The sequence below is a fragment of the Lissotriton vulgaris genome, chromosome 9 (assembly GCF_964263255.1).
Source record: "Lissotriton vulgaris chromosome 9, aLisVul1.2, whole genome shotgun sequence".
Classification (NCBI taxonomy): domain Eukaryota; kingdom Metazoa; phylum Chordata; class Amphibia; order Caudata; family Salamandridae; genus Lissotriton; species Lissotriton vulgaris.
This window is the reverse complement of record NC_141697.1, coordinates 457,887,559-457,909,488: the sequence shown is the minus strand read 5'-3', so window position 1 is coordinate 457,909,488 and position 21,930 is coordinate 457,887,559. Positions and strand designations below refer to the sequence as shown.

General features: G+C 44.2%; 1 protein-coding gene across 1 annotated transcript in view; it reads right to left on the bottom strand.

Moving 5' to 3' along the window:
- The window catches only part of AKT1 (AKT serine/threonine kinase 1), a 441,526-nt gene that overhangs the window by 27,734 nt on the left and 391,862 nt on the right, over positions 1–21,930 (bottom strand). The window contains exon 11 of the mRNA XM_086937905.1: positions 6,656–6,870. Coding sequence (XP_086794031.1) covers positions 6,656–6,870 — 215 coding nt within the window. The remainder of the gene's footprint in view (positions 1–6,655; positions 6,871–21,930) is intronic.

Below are 21,930 nucleotides of genomic sequence, written 5' to 3'. Positions count from 1 at the left end.
GAGATCACATACTTTAACCATGGGATTTTGGAAACTTTATCCAAATGCAAACAGTCTTTAATTATTTCCTTGGTAAAGCTGGTTTCGGCCTTGCTCCAAATAGATCTCCATACCATTAAAGGTCTCAATCCAATTAGGTCAGCTATATAGTCCAACCCTAGTTCTTTGTGGGTTAGGTCGGTGGATGCCGAGGGTGGAAGGCAAAGTAATCGTTTTAGGAATAGATTTTCCAGTATTTGCAGGTCCCTTGAAGTCCAATATACCCAAACCCCTCAGCCGTATAGTGCTATTGTGGCACATCTGTGTCTATAAATATTCAACATATCTGGAATACGTCAGCTTCCCAGTTTTGTGACAAAACGTAAAACACCTAAAGAAGCCTTCCCCGTCCTTGCTTTTACATTATGTTGCTCTGGGGTCCAGGACCCTCCATTATTAAAGGTAATGCCCAGATAGCAGAAATTATCCACAACCTCAATACGGTTTTCCTTGAAATAAAAAGGTTTGAGATGGTTTACCTTCTTACCGCATGCCATAATAAATGTTTTTGAGTTGTTAATTGTAAGTTTCTTCCCCTGTATAAAATCATAAAAACAATTCATGAGCTTCTGGAGGCCTATTGGGGTTCTTGAGAGTAGAACAGTATCATCGGCGTAAAGCAACACCAGAATAGGTTGACCTCCTGCTTGCGGGGCATCAGCTTGAACGTTTTTTAATTCCTGCTCAATTGAGTTAATAAAAAGGGAAAAAAGCAACGGGGCCAGGACGCAGCCCTGTCTGATACCAGATTTAACCTTGATCTTTCTAGTACATTCCCCCTCTGGTCCGTAGCGGATCTGGGCCGATAGGTTGGAGTAAAGTCTTGCTAAGAAGTGAATGATAGCAGAAGGTGCGCCCAAGTCAAGTAAGGTTGACCACAACAAAGTATGGTCCACCAAATCAAAGGCACTAGAAAGGTCTGCAAAACATAGGAACAGAGAACCCGGTTTGGCCTTAGTGTATTTTCCTATTAGGAGATTTAAGTTAATACACTGTTCAATAGTGCCAAGACCCTTTCTAAAGCTGTATTGAGAGGCTGCAAGAATATTATTGCCTTCGGCCCATTCTTCAAAACGTAACAATAGGACCCTGCTCATAATTTTTAATGAGGAATCCAGAAGGGAGATAGGGCGGTAGTTCTTGGCCTCTCCTCTATCTCCCTTCTTATAGATTGGTATGATTATGGATTCACTCCAAGTTGACGGGGTACTGTCGTCGACAGCGGCATTAAATACTTGGGTCAATAGCGGGCTCCAAAGGGCCGGATTGAATTTGTAGAGGTCAATCGGGACCCCATCTGGTCCTGGGGCCTTCCCCCCCATTGCTGTTATTGATTGCCATGTCGACTTCATGGAGGGTAATTCCCAATGTCTGGTGTGGTATAATGGGGTTGTTACACATATTATCTTGGGTCTCCCTAATTGGGTCAAAGATCCCAGTAAAATGTAGAACCCAACTATTTATTTATTTATTTGGACATTTTTAAAGCGCCTGGTGACGCCAGAAGGCGTGTCCCCGCGCTATGATAAGTGAGCAGTTGCCATCCCCCCCTCCCCCAGGAGCTACCTGCTAAAAAGGTAAGTTTTTAATTTTTTCCTAAACAGGGCCTCTGATGGCTCAAGACGCAAGTCTGGGGGCAAGACATTCCAGCACTATCTTCACTTACTTGAGCAGTAAGGACTGGGAATTCTTCCTTCTGGAGGAATGGACTATTGATGGTACTCCAGAACAGTTTACTATCCCGGAGGCCTGCAGCTTTATTCAGGTCATCCCAGGCTTGCTCTCTTAGTTCTTGTTTCCTACGCTTCAGTTCGGTATTATATTTAGCCCTCAGGTGTTTAACCACTTCCCTATCTCTTGGGAGATTAGATAGGGCCTTCTTAAGGGCTTTTAGCGCCAGAGTGCACGCTTGATCGAACCAACCTAGCGTTTCCCATTTAGTTGTGCCCTTGTTAGTGGTAAGAGATTTCTTAATTATAGTACCAAGTTCCTCGAAATCGTTTATGATACATTCAGGAGGAGCATCGATTTCGAGGCAATGGGATATCACTTTGGTACCGGCTCTCACAACTTTGCGGTGTAAGTTCTCAGATTTTTCTCCACACCATTTGATCCGTATCCCGTTTTGCCTACATGGGGTAATGTCATCTACAACCCTACCAATAAAAACATTTCTTGAGCCCCATATGAGAATGAACATAGTTAAGGCATTATGGTCGCTCATACCAAGGTCCATGATAATCGGGACCGTGCAAAACGGAACAATCGGGGTCGAAATGAACAAATAGTCGATAACAGAGGCAGTATTCCTCCCAGTAAAGGTAGGAGCGATATTACCTTCTTTATCAGGGGCAGGTTGATGAATAACCAGGTCATACTTTAACAAGAGATTATTAAGAGAGTCACAATAGGGGGAGTGAAAGAAATGTGCTAGGTTCTCCCCAGTATCCCCATCAAACCCACAGGCAATGGTATATGAATGCGGACAGGTTCTAATATTAAAGTCTCCCCCCCAAATAATATCATAAGGTTTAGGTATTTTATTACAGATTTTGTTAAGGGCTACTTCAAGTTCCTCTACAACAGAGGTGCTGGTAGAATCAAAAGTATTGTTGTAGTGGTTGATCAACAAGATGTTCCGGCCCCTATTAACTTCTAATTCCAATATTTGGGAGTAAGAACCGACAGTGAGGCAAGATCTTACATGTACTGGGAGGTGCACAGACAATAGAATCAACAGACCACCTTTAGCCCTCCCCATAACAGATTCTTGGGCAGGGCAATTATAAGAAACGAAACCGTCATAATATAAGTCAATAGTAGACCAGGTTTCCTGTAGGCATAAGATGTCGAAGCCTAGAATATGTTCCCTCCATCCCAGGGCTGAAGCTCTCTGTCGCCACCCTGCAATATTCCAGCTCACCATTGAATAACCTGGTTGACTAGGAACCAACACCTGTTCTGTGAGTGCATTTATAGGGTGGGGGGAGCTGTACTTGCACTTCCCATGTCAAATAGGCCCGGGGCATGTGGTATAGATGAGCGTCCATCGGCTCACCAAGTGGGACGGGTGTCGGGGGAATCATATCTGGTATATATGGAGCTACCAGACATTCATCTGGAGATATGATTTTGACCAGGACTTACCCATCTTCAATATTGTTAGCCGACTCGAGAGATGGTGGTTCAAGGGTGCAGATTGGGGATAGTCAGTCAACTCCCTCGAGACCCTCTAGGCAGCTATACCGATTATAGTCGGAAAAAGGATTGTGCTGGGGCATATATTGGGGTGGCATGGGAGGTCTAGTATCATATAATCTTTGCCTGCCCCTTCGTTCGACCCTAGTCCAGTCATTTCTTCCAGTATAATGGGTGACATTGTTGGGTGGGAAAAAGAAAGAAACTGGGAGGGTTTGAATAGTAGAATCAAATGACCTGTTGAATCCCGCACAGATGTGGGATACCGTACGGGGATCTCTAAAACTGACAGTAATGCAATCTCCATCAATGGATTTCGGCGTCTTACCAATCCAGGGTACCCTCCTTACCATAATAATTTCATTGTGCAAATGGGCCGGTAGGGGTCTATTCCAATTAAGCCATTTAATGATTTTACTTTTCAAGGAGCTAAAGGTTTCGGTTTCCCCTTTTTCTAGGGGGGGGGGCTCCAGCTAAAACTACCATAAACCGGTGGCTTCCGGCGGGAGATCAGGCCGTCGAGGTCTAGGGGTTTTATATTCTTTAATTGGAGACCCTTGTATCTCTTCGGCCATAGGTCCAGGAGGGCTGGGCATACCGGGTTGGTTGCCCAGCAGATGTTGAGAAATTGCAGTAGTGTCATTACCAGGTAAAGAGGGAGCAGGTAGAGTGCTTACTATAGAGGAAACAAAAAGTTGGGTCACATTTGTGGTGTGAGGAACTGGGGGGGTGGGAGCAATATGGGGGGTGCATAAACTGTTGGGCTTAATGGAATTAGCTAGGATAGTGGCTGTGGTTTTCTCAATGTTGGATATTCTAAGATCCAACCTATCTAGTTTGGCCTCTAACGGGGATACAATTGATTTAAATAAGGCAGTAATCCTTTCCATAGAAGCCTCACATCTGGGGGGGAATTGTTTCTTGGATAATATTGGGTGGTGTCGGTTCACTGTGTAACTTAGCTGTTTTAGAGGACCTTGCAGCTTTTTTGTCTTTTTTATTGTATGATCTTTTCCGTTTCCTAATAGCACCTTCTCTCTCCCCCTGGGTCTTAGAGTGGGTAGAACTCTCTTCAGGGACAGACATGATGGAAACATTGATACTATCGGGAGCATGGTTAATTTCAGCTACAGTAACAATTACATTTGCCAAAGTATCAGGGTCCGCTCTTGGCAGATGTTCTACCTTGGAAGGGGGAGGTTGAATATTCGCCGCAGAGATAGAGTTATCAATAGGTCTTTCCAGTGTTTTAGCATTTGCCAGAGTCACCATAGATGACCTTTTTAGATAGGCGTTTCTCCAGAGTAGTAATTTCCTTGTCAATAATGTTACTCGCCCTAATCAAGAATTTTTCCATACCTCCAGCAGAAGAAGAAGCTCCCGCTATCAAGGACTTACTCCGTGTTTCCCGTCCGGCCATAGTCCAGATGACAAATGGATACAAAACAGTTGGGGAGGTGGCCCGGTCCGGTCACTACTGGTCACAAACGGGCACAAACGGGCCCGCTCTTGGCCCGGTCTTCGCCCGTGCGCGTCCGCACGCGTCCCGCGGGCCGAGGAAGAAGGTCCAGCAATATAGTTCCTTTAGGTGAAACCACTCCCCTGATTTCAATGCACAGAGAGGAGGCGGCGGGAAGAGGACCAGCTGTTAGCGCACTGCCCGCTGGTCCTCACAGTCCCGCGGCAAGCCTTGGTGGAGTACGGCTTCACTCCTCAGCTCACTGATGCAGGTATCGCCCAAAGACACGAGCTGTGCCCGACAAGCGGGGGCCGCGAGGCGTGGGTCCGGTTCCGATTCACAGAAGGGAGCAGGTAAGGCAGAATGCGTCCGCTGAGTAGCCCGTTCCTCCCAAAAGGGACACTATACTACATCATTAAACAGAGTTCTGTTAACAATAACAAGAGTTGTTTACAGCACTATGAAACAGCAAAATATGTAACAGTCAATGTAGGCAGATAGAGTGACAAGTAGGGACATCAATTTGTGACATTTAGTTATAATGTTGGGACTATAGGCCTTGTTTCAATTATTTTAACACGGTCATGTGTTATTGATGGCTTTAACATTTAAACCAAAAACATTTCAAAATGCAATTTCAATTGCAAAATACTAAAAACAGTTAAAATATAACAAAAAATGGTTTATATCTATACCATCAACTTAATTAGATGACCCAAACAGAAAAGCAAACCTAAATGATGAATTAAACCTTCTTTCCGGCTGAAGCCTGCTATTTAATGACACTACATTAATGTCCGGCATTCATAAGATAAACCAACGATAGGCAACACGAGATGCCGAAGAGAAAATGGAATTTTGGTGAATACTATTCATTTACAAGAGAAGGAGTTCTGCAGAATCATGCAAACCTAAAGCATACAGCAACGGGAAAGGTGGAACACACAAAGAAGCAATTAGGCAGACGCCAGCAAAAAAAAACACAGATAAAGGGAAATGGGAGGAAAAAAATCAATATTTTTCATTAATATTTATTGAGCACTCATTCAGTCTCGAAAACGTCTTTATTGGCTCAGTAAAAAGTACAGCCTTCTTGGCACCCCTGTGCATCAGGCATGGCTGGCAACAGCAACGTAAAAGTCTTTGTCAATTTAGAATCCCTCTACAAAGGTAATGTATAACAGCCGTAGCTGCAATGCTCATGGCACCAAGGTAATAATACTAGTAATAGGTCTCCGCAAGGCCACATGACTTATCAATCGACTTTAAAAGTAATTTGAAAATGTCACAATTTTTTTCCAAATATCATCTTAGGAGTTGTGAAAATAGCCCATTTCCGTTTGGAATAAACACTTTTCAATTTTGGTATAAATACATTAATTCAGTAAAGCAAAGGTTTATAATTTAGTATCCAGGACTGCACATAGGAAAGCTACCTACAGACAGGCGCGGCCGGCACAGGTAAGAGTCGTAGAGCAGGGGGAGGGGTAAAGGGAGTCAACAGACAATGGGATAGGTCAAATTAAACACAAATAAAAATAAAACCACTTACCTTGCGCTCGCCGCATCGCCGACTCGGCAATGCAGTGGATGCATGGTAAGAGGTTTTATTTAATTTTGTATTTAATTTTACCTATCCAGTCGTTTGTTTACTACAGCCCATGCCACCCATTCCTGCCCCACCACTCTTACCTGTGCCAGCTGCACCTGCGTATAGATAGCTGGAGGGCTACCAGTAGCTCAGGACTCTTACCTGTGCCAGCTGCACCTGCGTATAGATAGCTGGAGGGCTACCAGTAGCTCAGGAGCTACTCGTTCGAGAAGCCTGGGGTAAGGCGTTGAAGCCAAACACAGCATGCAATAATACAATTAAGACGACACTGTGGGGAAAATACTGACCATAACACCATGCCACTTGTGCATATAAAAGAATGTTGCCATTATTTAAATCATTATTACCTCTGCTTAGGATCCTTCTTGAGCAAGCCTGACAGGAGAGATTTTGCTTCTGGGGACAAAGTTCGAGGAAACCTGATCTCTTCCATCAGGATAAGTTCAAAAAGCTTCTCGTGGTCTTGATTGTAGAAAGGGAGCCGTCCACACATCATTTCGTACATTACAACTCCTAAACCCCACCAATCCACTGCACGGCCATAGTCATTATCTTCTAGAACCTAAAAAACAAAGATAATTTCAGTTTAATAGTAGTTTTGACAAATGAGATCCAAGGAAGAAATGACAGTGTCTGACAATATAATCCTAGAAAATAAAAATATTGTAAAGAAAATGAAAAGAAAAATGGCAAGGTAAAAAGTCTGATAAAAATAGAAAGCCTTTACTTGTAGAAGCTTCACAAACTATTTTAGGTTTTGTTTTTTAATGGCGTCCTCCACCTTCCAAGACCTCTTAGACACTTAAGAGAGACGATTCATGAAACCATGTCTTCACCTTAAAAATATAACTCTTCAGCCATTTTGGGTGTGATTCAATTACCATTAATTATAGTAACGGCAGAGAGGGAAATGCTTGCAGTAAACCGGTATCGCACTGAAGGTCAAATGAGTCTCCAGCAAACCTCGAGGTAGAAACTCAAAGGCGCAAAAGGCGTGAGTGTAGTCTGCAGTGACGAAAAGATCAAACCAAGGCATGCCCAGCTGGGCAAAGATACCTTGAGCAACCTCTGCTTGTAGTGCCGAGGTGATACCAGTTGTGTGTCGGAACCATTCAGGTATTTACCACGCCTGCCTTAACGTATCCTTACAACGCATTCCTTTATCAAGCAAGCCATTACAATGACATGCCTTAGGGAAAGCGCTGGACTTATAGTATAATTTACGATTTCAACTCCAGTCTGTGCAACAGTAGGAAAAGTGTTGGACTTGAAGTCCAGCATCAGTCCAACAATGCTTTCCTTGTTTTTCTTGTTGTAATGAGTTGCGTGGTAAAGGAATGCGTTGTAAAGATGCATTTGTTGTTCGGACAGCGTTGTTAGGGCACAGCGTGGTTTGAGCCGAGATGTAAGCCTGTTTCACTGTGACACCTACTGAGTTCATCGGCTCTTGCACTGAGGGACGTTACCCTATGTTTGACCCATCGAGGATAACCCTATAGTTCCAGCCACAATCAGAAACTCAGTGCTTCCTGGCACAGTACCTCTAATCCTACACAGCCCTTCTTGTTGCAGTACCACATGGCATTTGAATTGTTCATCAAGACCTGGACAAGCTTGCCTTTGATGGACAGCAGGAACTAAATAGCATGAGTCTCCAGGAGATGTATGTGCTGCTTCTGCTCCACTTGAGAACAGAGGCCCCTGCTCTCTTCTTTACCCAGTTGACCACCCCAACCTAGAGATGATGAACCTGTCACCACTATCCGCTCCAGATGGAGAAAGGAAAACAATTTACAGTATAACATGTTGGCATCCTTCAGCCACCACTGAAGGTCCTGGTCCCCCCATTCTGCAATATTGATAGTGCTTGAGATACATCCCCAGTTCTAGGCCCATGGAAGCAAAGGTTCCACTGCAGAGACCACATGTCCTATTGGACATGAGGCACCAGCAGGATGCAGGAGACCATGAAGCTTCTGGACTGTGTGTCGGAACAAAGGAATAAGCCCGAAACATCAGGATAATGCCCTAAATATCCCTGACTCACTGTGGAAGTTGCATAAGCTTTATACATCACTGACAACTACTATAAAGGGAGCACTCTGCACTGGCTGAATTTTGGATTTTGGCACTCTCGGACTCAGAACTCTCTTTATTGGCCCTTGGGCTAGTAATGACTGAGCCTCTTTGGCAATGATGGGGGCATGTTCTGCCAAAATCTGAGCTAAAAAGGGGTTAACAGTAGGTGGGGTGGACAGAAAAGAAAGGACATAACCTCATCGCACAAGCTGCAGGACCCACATGTATAAAGTAACTGTACATCAATCAAGAACACAAAAAGCATTCTGCCACCTACTAGGTGCCGATGACCAAAAGAGGGGGAACAGGTGTGGTTTAGTGGCTGTCACAGCAGCAGAAGATGCTCATGTTAGTAGCCACAGCTTCTGCCACTACTCGGCCATTAGAGCCACAAACGTGCTGAGCAGGCAGTTCAACAGGTTTAGATGGCGGACTCTGAAGATAAGTTAGACCATGGGACTAACCTGTAAATTTCCAGTATTTTGGTTGAAAAGTGTGAGCTGGAGAAGTAAGTCTAAACAGGAGCCTGTATAATGTCTATCTCTGAATCGCTCCAGTGATAAATCTGCTTTCTCCACAAACAGCCTTGAGCTGTCAAACGCCATATCCAATAGAAAGACCAGCATGTCCCTGGAAAAGCCTGTAGCACATATACAGGCATGACATCAAATTGCCAATAGTTCCCTTTCACGGCCAACGCAGTCTCTGGTGTCCAGACTGGCTAGTAAAATGCCCTTGGTATAGGTTAGATCAATCGTGGACTGTCTGAAAGAGGGTATTTTGGGACTCCTCAGGAAGGACGGACAAATTCTCATGATATTCCAGAGGACGAGTGTATCTCCCCAAGAAGCAGACAGCAGGAATCTCAACACCAAATGGACAGAGAATAAAAACCTCTTACCAAGCATGTTAATACGCTTAAATTATCTGCCAAGCCGGCAATAGGGAAAGATTTTGGTTCCTCTTCTTTGCCAAAGGCTGAACTACAATGCTATCTGGCAGGGGGAGATGTGGCAAAAAAGCCAGATCCCCCGGAACTGGTCTATGGTGCTTCGCAGTAGAGCAGCTCACTGACAACCCTGAGTATCGTTTTGACCATGCTGGCATCAAAGCTTCTGTCAGGGCTTCAGTATAGGACAAAAAGCTTTGATGGTAAAGGGCCTAGTTGCAAGATATAGCTAACCAAATTCACATTTGCTTCCACAGTCCACAACTGCAGTTTGAACACCTTTGCCAACTCTATGGACCACCACCAAAAAAAGGAGCTTTCTTCAGTAAGGGGCTCCAGTGGGAATGCATTTCCATCTCAAGTAAAGTTTTCCATTAGAATTGTGAAGGTCTAACTAAATACTGTACAGTGGGAGAGGGAGAGTAGCAAATTGTCCGCCTCCACTTTATCACCATCTTCATGTGGAATATTCCGAAGGCCTTGTATCACATCATAACCGGACTCAAACAAGACTTGCAGATTTTGATGAATTTGCACCAAAAGCTGCATGTTCCAGTAAATACCAGGCATTTTGCCTCCGATAAATATTAGCAGCTTAGACCTACAGATATCTATCATAAAATTCACCATTCCGATATATGTAGTAACGGAGTTAATGTATGTATAAGAATGTATTGTCCCAGTCGTAATGAGGCCCTAATTGTTATATCTGTTTGCATTTGTACCTAACTAGGAAAGTACAGTACACTCTATTGCTCACATAATCTACTGGCTCAATCGCCTCAAACTGCCCTGCATAATGGACTTCTATCGACTGAGTGCGAAGCCGTCTTATTTGTACAGTCTAAGTTCCTGCTGCTGCAAAACGGTCTCATTTGTACAGTCCAAGTTCCTGCTACTGCGAAACGGTAAACATCCTTTACCACGAAGTTTTTACCACGCTGTACCTTTACCATGCGGCCGTTACAACACAAGTCGTTACCACGACTTGCGCTGGAGGGCGCTAAAGGATTAAAAATAGTAAATTTACTATCCCAACACCTTCCCTAGGGTCCACGGGGACTGATGTTAGAATAGTAAATTATACTATTTGAAATCCGCGCCCTCAACGCAAGTCGTGGTAACGACTTGCGTTGTAAGGGGTGCGGTGTAAAGGGATGCGTTGTGACGGTACGCGTTGTACCGTCATACATCCCAGCGAAACTGTCTCATTTGTACTGACAAAGTTCATGCTGTTGCGAAACGGTCACATTTGTATTGTACTGTCCAAGTTCCTGTTGCTGCGAAACTGCCTTATTTGTACTGTCCAAGTTCCTGGTGCTGCAAAACGGTCTCATTTGTACAGTCCAAGTTCCTGCTGCTGCAAAACTGTCTCATGTGTACAGTCCAAGTTCCTGCTGCTGCAAAACTGTCTCATGTGTACAGTCCAAGTTCATGCTGTTGCTAAACTGTCTCATTTGTACAGTCCAGGTTCCTGCTGCTGCAAAACGGTCTTATTTGTACAGTCCAAGTTCCTGCTGCTGCAAAACTGTCTCATGTGTACAGTCCAAGTTCCTGCTGTTGCTAAACTGTCTCATTTGTACAGTCCAGGTTCCTGCTGCTGCAAAACGGTCTTATTTGTACAGTCCAAGTTCCCGCTGCTATGAGCGTGACTGGTGACACCACCATCATTTAATAGAGCGTCTAACAAAATAAAAACATTACAAATAAACACACATATTACAAAAGATAGCCCGTGCCAGATGTAACGTCACCACAATTGAATTTCTAAATGGTAACGAACATTGCGAATGAAAAATAAAAGAGTCCACACGCTGCCTTGCTGATTTCCCGCTCTATTTTTACCTGCCTCCCCCTCGGCTGGTTCTTGCGACGTTTCAGTGTCACATAACGGGTTTCAATGCATTTGGCAGCTCGCAGCCAGCCACATGTTCCGTGCTTACTGCTCGCCTTCAAGCAGCCGAACGGGAAATCATCCTCGCCCATTAATTCGATTACAAGAGCGTTAATGGCCATAGAATTCACTTTACTGTACTAAAGAGGGTTAACCAGCAACAGTTCGGTGCACGTATTGTTATTCCCACTCGACAAAATCCCGCTGTAATGGAGCCCTTGGTGGAAATAAAAGGTTCTGGCACGCAGGCCCGAAGAACCTAAAAAGAAAAGCAATATCTCTCTCCACTAAAGCGTCCATTTCTCAACATTTCCCTCTCCGCGCCATGTATTTCACTCTTAAGGGAGGAAAGAGAGGTCCTGCAGTAAAAAAGGACCCGAAAGCCGCCAGGTATTAGATTACCCCCCGCAGGTCTATTTGCGGCCTCCATTGCCTTATGATTCACAGCCAACGACAGCTGGCCCCGCAGCTGCCCCGTGGATGTACGAGGCCCGCACAGCTGCCTGTCTGCCAGGATTCCCGGAGCCAGACCCATCCTTTATAGGCCGTCACGTGCTGCGTGCAGCTTCTCCAGAGATATATTCTGACATCTCTGATCCACGTACACATATCTGGGCCCCCTGGAGCAGGCGCAGTGCGTCCCTGGAGGCCAGCTGCACGCGTGACGTCAGACACCTGCAGCTTCACGCGGAACTGGGAGAGTCGGTGTCACAGTCGCTCTAATAAACTTCCTCGGGCAGTAATACTAATAATAAGGATCAGGCGATGTGGCTTTGTTTTGTTAATTAACAATACACTCCAGGGGCTTTAGGTGGGATGAAAAACTGGGGGGAGGGGGTCTCTCGTAGGGGCGTGGCCGCTGTAATTAAGGGCGAGGCTTAACACACTAAAGCTAAAAACCTGTGCTTATCATAGTGTGCTGCCCTACTGCCATTTTGCTGTTTGTCGTTGCATCCAAAAATATAACACAACAAGTAACATTACATGTACAAGTCAGGACTATTGGCTCTGTCAATGGTTGAAAGTAACTTGCATAGGATAAATAAGCAACAACTACAACTATGTTGTATATAATACGGACAAGGCAACTCGCTGTTCTGGGCGAGCTTGTGGCTTATTATGTCCTTGTGTAAGGTAACTGGTGCTCATGTAAAGCGCTGCAAGTGTGTGTGCTGTATAAAACTGAAAAGCGAGTATCTCTTAAGTTATTTCCAAATTTCTAATCGTGAGAAATGTTATCGCTGTGTTCTATGGAACTGGGCCCATGGTGTACAAGAGGAACCCTCCAGGCGCTATAAAATGCGGTTATTGTAACAAATACAAAAGCATCATTTCTTCGAATACTTTATCAAAGTCACTGGGTATGTTAAACATGCATAATGAATAAAGAATTTCTATTCACTCCAACTATTTTATTACTCAAACCAGGTTTCCCCAAATAGCCTGGCTTAGGCAGACTCGATGACGCAGTTGATAGTGTGACGCGTTGGCACGGTAGAAGCCTCAATTTTATTTTTGAATCCTGATCCAGAGAGTGTGGCTGAAGTATTTCTCACAGCAGCTCAGAGGCGAGAGCTGAGCCAGGAACTTCTCTGACGACAGCACGTTCTCGCATGTCAGGGAGGAAAACCGGAGGCTCTTGAGTCATAATGTGCTGTGGCCACAGGAGGGCGCCAATCGCTTGGCCTAGTGTGATGTCTGTGGTCAAGAACGAAAGATGCGCTAGTATGATGAAAACAGGCGGCAATTAGGAAACCACCAGGTAGTTACATTTGACAATTAGAAAGAACACACAAAACCTATTTTTGCCAAAAGGATGCGTAACCACCGCACTTAAACTAGGAGTTAACACAATGGTATTGTGCCATGTTTGTGAAAGATGCTATATCAAGAGCTCTGGCTTGCACTGTGACTGCTACATTCAACCTTATGACGAGTGTAGGATGAAGGAAAAGAGCAAAAGATTCAATCTCCGAACTTTTCAAAGGGGAAAAAAGGGGGCAAATCACATGTCCATCTAATATTTCATCTCCCGTGACAAAGCAATCACAAGGAACAATGGAGTGGTGCTTCGAAGGTAGTGGCGGCTAGCGGCAAATAAAACAGGTGAGGCGAATATTTAACCCAATGACAGACTCTGATAAAACAAGCATTTGCAATGCAATAGGTCTCGCATTTACCAGAGTTTTAGATAGTGGCATTGTAAATGACCTCCTTTTATGTATTTGTATTTGTGTTTGTATAGCGCGTAAATCACAAGTAGGTCTCAGAGCGCTTGCAGATGCTAGAAAGGAGAACCAGTACACAGGGCAGCTAAAACAGCCATGTTTTTAGGAGTCTTCGAAATCGCATGTGGTTGGATTCGGTCCTGATGTTTAAGGGAAGGGCATTCCAGGCATCTGGGGCTAATTTGGAAAAGGACCTATCACCATTTCTGACCGTGCGAACTTTGGGAACGGTGAGGAGACATTTGTTGTCGGTCCGAAGGGATCTGCCTGGACAATGGTTTACAAGTTTCTTCTCTTGGTATTTAGGGCCAATTCCATTGATGGTTTTGTGGACTAGGCAGCAGACTTTGAAGTGTATGCGCTTCCTGATGGGGAGCCAGTGAAGAGTTCTAAGATTGGGCACGGATGGGGAGCGGGAAGGGAGACCTGAAGTTTAGCAAGGAGACTCTCATCGATGGATGCAAGTAGAGTGTTCCCATAATCCAACCGGCTGATGATTAGGCCTTGGACTAGGGGCATACGAGAGGAAAGGGGTATCCATTTGAATTTTTTTTGAGGCTATGTATCAGCCCGAAACTTGAGTGCACAATCTTGTTGACATGACTGGCCATGGACAGTTTGTCATCAATTGTCACTCCTAGGTTGCGAACCGAGGTCTTGGGAGTGGGACTGGGTCCTAGTGAGGGGGGGCCACCATTCATCAGTCCAGTGTTTGTGGGCGTTTCCAAAAAGCACGATCTCGGTTTTACCGACATTAAGCATTAAGAAGTTTTTCGTCATCCAGTCCTTGATATTCTGGAATCTCAGTTTGGTATTGCAGGGGTCAGGGCCTAGGGTGATCAGTAGCTGTGTGTCATCCGCATAGGACACTGTGTCGAAACCATGCGCCCTTATTACCTGTGCTAAGGGGGAGATATATAAATTAAACAGAGTGGGGCTCAAAATTTGTCCCTGGGGCACCCCCTTATCGTTAACTTGGCTATTCGAGGTGAAGGGCCCAATTTGCACCTTTGAGCGCCGTTTGGTTAGGTAGCTTTTGATCCAGAGTAGGGCTGGACCTTCGACACCCATCTCCAGCAGACGCTCTAGGAGAATGCTGTGAGAGATGGTGCCGAAGGCCGCCGAGAGATCGAGCAGGACCAGGATGGCAGACTGTCCAGCATCGAGTGTCAGCCTGATATTATCCACAATCTCTATCAGTGCTGTTTCAGTGCAGTGGTGTGGCCTGAAACCAGACTGAGATGTGTCAAGCAGCTGGTTGGCCTCTAGGTGTCTGCACAGTTGCTTGGTAATTAGTGATTCCATGACTTGCCCAAATATTGGTCAGAGGGAGATAGGGCGGTAATTGGATGGCAGTTTAGGGTCGGCCGAGGGTTTCTTTAGGATCGGTCATATAATGGTCTGTTTCCAATGAGAGGGGACAGAGGAATGGGATAGTGAAAGATTGAGTGTTTTTGTGAGATCGGCGATTAGTGCAGGCGCAATTTTAGCGAGAACTTAAGAGGCAGGGTCAGTAGGGGATCCAGATTTGATTTTGTTCAATGAGTGAGCAACATCAATATCTGAGAATGGCAGGAATTCTTTGAGGACTGCGGGACGTGGAGGGGGGGACGTGTCAGCCTGGTTGGGGGGAAAGTTGGTTGCAAGTGCGTTGGTTATCGTGGGGAAGGTTTCATGAATAGTGTTGATTTTATCCTGAAAATAGGATGAAAGGGTGTTGACCCAGTCCTGGGATTCAACGGGAGGAGGCTGGCATGTCGGAGGGACGTATGTGTTGTTTTTAAAGCAGATAAATAAAAAGGCATTGTCATTTACAATGCCAAGAGCTTAAACTCTCGCAAATACGAGGCCTAATGCATTGCAAATGTGTTCAGTGCCCGTCCTGTAAAGGATTTTGTTTTAAACGTTAGGAGAGAGACTGTCCTGTCTACTGCCGGAACAATGCATACAATGACGGTAAAGTCCAAGGCACTATGGTTTAAGTAAGCACACTTCCCAGGAATGACCTTGACACCATGCCGCATGTGTTCCAAATTTTTGTCCAAATACGGACTTGTGACAGCATTCTGAATCCCAGCAGTAAGAGAACTACAGTTTTGGTGTATTACATTATTTCTGTTCACTTGAATGTCAAGACTGCTCCTAAAAGTAAAGGAGCCATCTGTTCGGGAACAGCCCTGCCTCCATTTCCTCCCTGAATTCCAAGTGACCTTGAACGTTCCTCTTCTTTGCCAGCAGTGAGTTCCAGAGAAAGAGCTACCACATGGGCCCATCTCCCTGAAGGGCGGCACTGTCAGCTAGGTGAGGTTACTTAGAATGTAGTTCAGCCAGATCAATGCTTGGAAGCAGATACCTGGGTGAAAAGGAGAATGGTGAGAGAAGGGTGTCCGTCTGATAAGACGGTGACTAGGAGCAGCCTACAGTAATGCTGAGACAATGCTCCCATTGTATTTAAACAGTACGTCACAGATGTGGTCGAGGAACTTAGTAGGACAAACTGATTACCACCAAAATCAAGGAAGACAATTCTCCATGGTAATGTGCGGAAAGAAAATTGTAATACTGGATCAGGATCCCAACAGCCTTCTCTGCCTGCTACAAGCATCTTATGCTTACACTCAGGCAAGCTTTTTGCTTCTCAATATACAGACAAGAAAGACAATGTAGTTTGGTAAAAGCAAAGCTAGCATTTACTTGTACACATTGAAAAGTAAGCACTGACAAATCAAATAGCTCTGGTCTTGGCAAGCAAGTGCACGGATTCATGTTTTTCATTCGAAGCCTATGCCACAAAAATTAAAAAGGGGAAAGAAAGAAATATGCTCCCACCTAAGCATAGTGGGCAAATGCTTGCAAAAACAGCAATTTTTTAAAATAAAAATAAGCATTGCGCATAGGGAACGACAGGCTTCTAGCACTACTGGACGTCGAGGCACAGTACTTTTTGGAAAACTGGAGGCATGACTGGCTGAAGCAAATATCATCATACCCTTCTACCAAACAGGATTCGGACAACATTTTTCCACCATTGATTACATTGTCGCCCTCTCATACCTAACAAACCGTGCTTTAACTCCTAAGCCTTCGCGGTTTGTGGGCTTTGTCGACTATTGCGCTGCTTTTGACAGCATTGACCACAACCTCCTCTGGACAACGTTGATGGATTGGGGCATGCCGGTTACTCTGCTTAGAGCCATCATCGCATTGTACTCAGACATGTGGGTTCATGTCAAGGCTGGCACTGACAACTGGGCAACCAAAAAAATCTTCCCCACACAGGGCCTAAAGCAAGGCTGCGTCCTGGCTTCTTTGCTGTTCAATCTCTATACTGCAGACGCTGGCCACTCAGCCAGGGCAAAGCTAATTCCACCAAAGATTGGATCTACTAGGCTTGAGAGGATTCAATATGCCAACGATCTTCTCTCATTAGATCACAAACAAAAATCGGCTTGCAGCACGCTTTCAATGAACTTCACGCTTATAACACAATGAAGAAACTGGTGGCAAACCCAGATAAAACAAAGATGATGATCTTTGGCAAGCACAAAAACAAAAAGAACCTAAGCGGGGACTTGGCAACTAACAGATCTCTCAAGCATCAAAATACATCTACCTTGGAGTTTGGTTCAAGGATAGAGTCAAACCAACCCTCCAGCTCAAACATACTGACAGGGAGGTGCAGGCACCCACATTTGCTCCAAGCAGGCTAAATCAGCAAGTATATTCTCCAACAGCCGAAGCCATACTTCGAGTCAATCAGGCAAATCTGCTACCCAGAGTCTCCTATGGCCAGCATGGCTATCTAGGGGCCTTCGCCACAGGGCTAGATAAGGCATAATGAAACACCTTTAAACAGCTATGCAACTACCAAAATACACTTGCCACTTCGTCTGGAATTCAATCTCCAGTCTCAAGACATCGGGTGTAAAACCACGTTCCTGAAGTATTTCTACGCCAGGTTGCGAGTGTAGTTAGATTTCTTAAGGAACATGCTTCAAGTGATCTACACTGATCCAGTCAACCCTTGGTCTATATATCCAAGAAAGGCAGCCTGTGGTTTAGATGTCAATCTGGTAAATCTGATAGCCTTAGAAGCCCCCTACTCAAGTATAAGAAAGATCCAGAGGAAGCAAGCGACACTAACATAGAGGAAAGGTGATGTGGCAGCTGCCCATTCCATCACCTAGGACACCTCATACTAAAAACATACGAGGACACAAAGTCGCAACCATAATGAATGTATGCTCTAACCAAAGAACCAGGCATTGCACCCTCAGAGCTCGGCCAATGGTCCTACCAATCGATACATTTCGTTCAGACTGGACAGGGGCTTTGGGGAGCAAGGCCTGCAGATTTTGTGACTATAAACGAGAATCTAAGATGCATCTATTATGCTGCTCCCCAGAGTTTTTATTGCACGTCACACTTCATTAAAGCGGATGGTTAGGGCTAACAGTGTCTCCAGCTGGAAGGACGCACTGGAATTTTGTAGGACCACCTCTCTTCCCAAGTACTTGGGCCGATTTGGTAAATTTGTTAACAATTTTAGCACAATTCGAGAGCAAAGCTTATGATAGCACTGACCATTCCAAGAGTTGTAATATTGTTTGTCATAAAAAGTTCTTTAAAGTGATATTTAATGTTCGGCTCTTTTAGGATCGTTGTTTTACTCACTGTGATTTAATGAGTTATTTTCTGTGCTTGTATCAATTTTAATTTATTAACACAAATAAACGCAGTTATGCATTGCACAGATTTGTACAGTAACAGCATGTGTGCCTCGTAGCGTATAGGTCAGTTTAGATCAGGAACAGAAACCCTTTTTAGTTTTAACGCAATTACAGAAAAATAGAAATGTTTTGAGAAACAGTATTGATTGCTTTGAATTAGTGTAACCCCAAGGCATAGTTTTAAAAAACCTAGGTTGATTAAAATAATTTAAAAAATTTATAGTGAACTAAAAGAAAAAAAGTAATGGAAAAGTAAAGTAATGACCCACCAATGCAGGCACTAAAGTATACCTCTTTTTAGGTGAATGTTCACAGATTATCAGGCAAAGTGCTGTCACACACAGCGCAAGCGAGCCAATGGCTATAGTAGGCTGGCCCGTTATTTCATGCCGTATACAGTGGTGAAGGGAAGCCCAATTTGAATGCCCGTTGACAAAGCCAATGGAACGAAGGCCAACTCAAAGCCCTCAGTAGTGTCTCCACAATAAGCTTTTGTGTGCTGGAATTATAGTAGGTGGTGTTGATAAAATCTCGAACACCCGGGTTGAGCAAACAGTCTGGTATTACATTAGAGTTTAGAATAAGGTCAGGATTGTACACAACAAAACTTATGGTGAAATGCCAAATATCAAAACAAATTCTAGAAAAAATAAGATTGTGTTTACGATTTTGTTGGAAAGTTTTTTCCTTTTTAGGTCGGGCTTTATGCACACATTTTTTATTTTAGTAAAATTATACACATACAACTCTAACTTATCAGGCTTTCAATCAGCCCTCTTCATTCATTAGTGTTTTGTTGCGTCATTCATATATTTCTTCTCCCCAGCTCAAAGCAAGGGGCAGTGGTTCAGCCCACTTCTGCCACTGGCTCACTTCACTGTGGGTGACAGCATGTTGCTCTTTCATAAGATCATCAACATCCGCACACTAGATAGTTCCATTCAGTGACTGGGATTGCTATGGCAATGTGTGACTTTGATACCCCAAAAATATTTGTACTTTGTAATTTTAAAAAAAATGTTTCAAAGGCCTGGCAGCTCCCACAACAATATTTTATTTTATTCTCAGAATCTGGCCCTTTGCGAGCGCAATTTTCTTTGATGAATCGGGCGGCAAATGTCACCTCTTTACAAAGAAACTGCAGGATCACAGCCTGATTTATCGCAGGAATAACCAAGAACAGGGACTCCACCAGCCTTCTAAAAGCTGCTTATGTTATTTGTCACGCAAATGCGGTCCATTTGTGCCTTAACCCCTTCCACACTCATGACGAGCTGGGCTCGTCATGGTGTAGCCTCCTCGTACACTGATGACGAGCCCAGCTCGTCATAAAACAATGAAAAACAACAATCCCCAGCACAGGAGGGGAATTGCCTTAGCAGCCATGGGGTTAATTACTTGTAGGTTTTGCCCATGATGACAAAATTAAATTTCAACGCAAAGATCGTGAACCATTTTGAAAAGTGCAGGACACGGCAGACTGGCCTAGGCGCAGGTCAAACGTCTATGTCCTCTCCACGCGCATGGAGAATGTAAACTTTGGACAACAGATCGAAGACTCGTGGCTGAGCATGTTATACTAAAAGGCTGCAGATCCACCATGATTCAGTGCTTTAAATGTGCAGGAACCGTCCGGGACTCAGTACCTGCACTTATTTGATTTGAAAGGGAGAGCATCTGCACTTCTCAGCACTGCTGCAATGCCTTTAACGGGAGAGGACCGGCACTTTTCAGAGACAAGCCGGTACTCTACAGAGTGAGCAACGGAACTACTATATTTTTTTAATTTAAAGCAATGATCAGGACTATATGTAAGACAGCGACCAGAAAAGGGGACTCAAGCACAAGCTATTGGCTACAGTCCTGCAACAATTTCTGCAATTTATGTAAATAAAAAACGCCTAAAACCCAGCTATAAATAGGTTCACAGCGTTATACTTTTATAAAAGTACTTCATGATTTTAAAAGAAATATATGTTTCCTCTTTTTAAGAATTGTTTCAATGTTTTTGAATACCCAAAACTATGCTACACACGAAATATATATGTAACAGGACAGATCATATACCATCTGACAGCACTCACTGGCAGCCACCGCATTCCTATTGATGTGTGCCCAATTTAAACGAATGACAATATTCCCTTTCTGCGTGAAGCGCGCAGCAGACGTTCACCCAACAACATGCACAGATGCCGCTCTAAAATACTGCCACCAGCATCGGACGCGTTCACACTGTATGGTCAATTTGGCTAAGTCAGCAGCCCGTGAATCCGAGCAGAATGATCCAAGCAGCTGTGCAGTGGGTTTTTACAAGTGAGGGCCCAGCAGCTGTAAATACTGCTCACTGACACACCAAAGCCAAGCCTGGCAGATGTCAGGCACTCGAAATACTGCATTCCTCGAACCTAAAAGCAACAGGGCAACAACTGCATAAACACAGCCACATGCGCTACATTCAAATGACAAATATGGACACCAAGAAAAAAAGGAATTTACACGACCGCTGTGATTAGGCACATTTCAGCCAGCAATGAAACGTGGAAAACGATTGGATAAACATTCCCACAAGCACTAGATTTCATTTACGAATGTAATGACCAGAAACAAAGCAAATTAGAAACACTTTACGTATTTGTGCTTTTGTTAAGGGAACATGACATTTGTCAGATATTTCTTAATATCTGTAACTAAAATATATACCCCAAGGCGTTTCATTTGTAGATAGACAAGAACCAGAAAACCAAGGAAGGGGGCCCAAATATTTTTTCCTGGTATATATACATGCTGTATAAAGATGCAATTAAAACTATCGCAAATGATGTTGCTGAGAAAAAAGTGAAAACAGATGTATTTTAATAGGACATTTATTTAACTCAAGAGAAGCGCTGCACCCACCCTTGTCAGAAAGCAGCGGTTGAAAGAAAAATGGAAAACAGAAGTAGTTGCTCAGGTGCACTTTTCACAAATGGTATTGTATTGTGGTTGCACTGGTTTAGCCTTTCATACCCCTTTATAGAGCACAGATACACACTTGCAGATGGGTAGCATGATACTCGGACTGTGCTTTGGATAAAACAGAGTTTGCGGTATGGACTATCTTGCAACTGTTTCTATGCTATGCCTGATGACCTGAGTTTTTTTTCGTGGTAGTTTGGGCTGCACCTTGACATGAAAACAGCAGGAAGAGAGACATCCTCGTCGCCAGCAAACTTGTAGCAACTACGCCAGATGCAGAGGTTTTCACAGGTAAGATTTATTTCAGATGACTACCCGGCTGTGGAGGGCCACGGAAACAAGTCCACTCCACCAGTAACAAAGTACAGAGCAACTGTAAACTTTCCAACATAAACATTCTCAGAGCAGCTGAGCATTCTGCTAGTGTTCCTAGGCTACTGAGTGGGCTAGCCGAATATTCAGCTTACCTACTACGATACATGTCATACAATACAAAGCATGTGCAGCACTACCACATTATACAGGCAGGTGCTATAGCACTTAAGGTTAGAAGCTAGTTGCATTATGGTTGGGTGTGGGAAGGGAGGCGACCTTTACTACGCAGGAGTTTCACCGCAGTAGGTTTACAACGCAGGTTTTACAAAGCAAGTCGTTTCAACGACTTGTGATGGAGGGCGCTGCAAGCTAAGGAATAGTACGATTTACTATCCAACACCTTATCTACTGCACGTAGACTGGTGTTGGAATAGTAAATCGTACTGTCCCCAAGTCCAGCCGCCTCCAGCGC